At 32.5% G+C, this 2329-nt stretch overlaps 1 protein-coding gene across 1 annotated transcript; it reads right to left on the reverse strand.

The window, feature by feature from the left end:
• Positions 1 to 367: 367 nt before the first annotated feature.
• LOC123563375 (calcyphosin-like protein) lies at positions 368 to 2329 on the reverse strand. Its single transcript, XM_053530875.1, has 2 exons — positions 1531 to 2329; positions 368 to 1091 (listed from the first exon to the last, which is right to left on the reverse strand). Exons 1-2 carry the CDS (start codon positions 1892 to 1894, stop codon positions 856 to 858), a joined length of 600 nt encoding a protein of 199 aa, XP_053386850.1. The 5' UTR covers positions 1895 to 2329; the 3' UTR covers positions 368 to 855.

The raw sequence follows: 2329 nt of genomic DNA on the forward strand, positions 1-2329 counted from the left end.
TTCCAAGGGATCGAACGTTTTGCTTTGAGAGAACCGGTATTCGACTTAAATGATATTTTGTTCACGTGTTTTCGGGACGGGACTTCAAAATTTCTCCGAGACAGCCAGAAGTTTAGATAAGCGAGTTTGAGATACCGAGTTTCAACTGTATTTATATAATCCATATAAACGTGTTACCATGAGCTTTGGTATAAATATGATTTCTTACAAATATGGTCAAGAAATCAATGCAGACTGCAAATGAATGTTCAGACAAAACGTCATTCGCTACAACAATGGCAAGCCTTAAATAATACAACGAAATTATGTTAAAGGCAATGACATCCAGATCGCACGACAACAAAAAAGAGACATTTTTTTAGATACAAAAAAAACAAAAAAAAAAAAAAAAAAAACTATTGCTAAATTTCTCAAGAAGGCTTTGAAACTTAGTTGCTGACAGATTATAAATTTCGGAAAAACATAAGAATTGGTTTTTTAACTAATTTTTCCATTCAAAATTGAAAAGCGTTTGTAACAGGGTACTTGAGGTAAACTGCCTTAATTATAAAGGTTTACATTTAACCAGTAATAGGTTCGTGATGTGTTGCCAAAGACCGCTGGGAAATATTTATTAACTCGGGCATGTTCTTTTTTCTTGATTGGCATTTTTAAGTTTATATAGAAACAAAAACTCATATTGTGATGTTCATAATATGACCAAACTTCACTTTCAAAGAAAGATGATTTTATAGCCAAATTCTAGAGGGCAGTACCTTTAAAGTTTACCACATTGTGATTATTTTTAATATTATATACATGTATATGTCAATATAGAAATCGTAGTAAATCAGTTTTAACTGTCAGTCCTGCCTTCTATGATCCTCTGTTTGGTAGACCATAACACGCCCTCATCATTAAATCGAAATAACTGTCATCGTCTACTGTTGCACTGACCCCTGCGTAGTAGTCCATGAATTCTTCACGTGTAACCTTCCCGTCCGGATTACCAGGTGTATCGATACTGTCCAAGAAATACCGTAGCACCTGCTCTTCCGTCCATTCGCCGGAAATGAACTTTGGATGCTTTTTAGCATTTTGTGAATAGACGACTGAAATAAAAAAAAATTACCATTTCATTTAAGAATAATAATAATAGATTTGGATCATTGAGTCTATTAATGAGAAGTAATGAAATGTGCAGCAAGAGTCAAGAGTTACAGTCTCGTATAAAAATAGGTTAAATCAAATCAATAAATGTGACTACAAATTGCTTTATTGATCTCGGTTACTATATCAACAACTCAAATATTGTTTTTTTATTTTTCATCTTCTACTTTCCCTAGGAACTATCTATCAATTATGCCAATAAATTTCAAGTTAGGCCTAAGGTTTTACATAGAAGTATATGCAAAAAGGAAACTTTTGATTGTAAAGTATTGCAAAAAGTAATGTGCATATAAATTTGAGAGCTACATTTAAAAGTTAAACATTATTGTAAACAATATGATTCCAATAATAAATAGATTGTTTTTTTAAACAAAATCTAACTTTTTAGGTCCTCCAGTTTCAGTACGTCATCTTTAATTGCATCCAGTGCATCGAACGCTTGATTAACGACATCGACTCGTTTTCCTGACATAGCTGGTTTGAGTTTGGATACAAATTCCATAAACTCTATCTGGTTGTTTTTATTCCGATCAAAGGCTGTAAATAACAAAATCAGATCCTTTTCTTCAACTTGGAGGCCATAGCTTTGTATTCCTTCACAAAACTCCGTGTAACAAATATGCTTTGTAAAGTCTTTGTCCATTTTACGAAAAGCAACTCCAAGACCTTTTATTCCACCAACTCCTTTATTTAGGCACTGACTTTGTAACTGCTGCAGCAAATCTTTAACTATCTTATTTTCCATTATATGTTTTCTCTTTTTGTTTGTTTTCTTTAAAATTTAAATCACTTTTTTCTAGTAAATTTGCCAACCAAAGTGTTATATCAACATCTGGCTATACCTAAATTAAAAGAAATATAAGCACGACCACATGATTTATTCAGTACCAGTTTAAACTTCAAAAAGGAATGATTGTATCATTGCGTAGCAAATGCATCAGTTGAGTACCAGCATTCAACATCAATTTTCACCTGTTAAACAGTTTATCACCTTGCAGTATTGATTGAGTTACCCTTATTTCTGTCACCACACTGACTATTGGAATTATCGAGTAGCACAAAGTAATCCAAGTTCCATTTTTCTATTTGTTATTTAACCAATTAATAATGTAATATTTTTGAACCGGTTTTCTTACTCGCTGTTGCAAAGAATGTCACCAAAAGTCGATATTCACGGCAC

This window comes from Mercenaria mercenaria, chromosome 2, assembly GCF_021730395.1.
Source record: "Mercenaria mercenaria strain notata chromosome 2, MADL_Memer_1, whole genome shotgun sequence".
Taxonomy (NCBI): domain Eukaryota; kingdom Metazoa; phylum Mollusca; class Bivalvia; order Venerida; family Veneridae; genus Mercenaria; species Mercenaria mercenaria.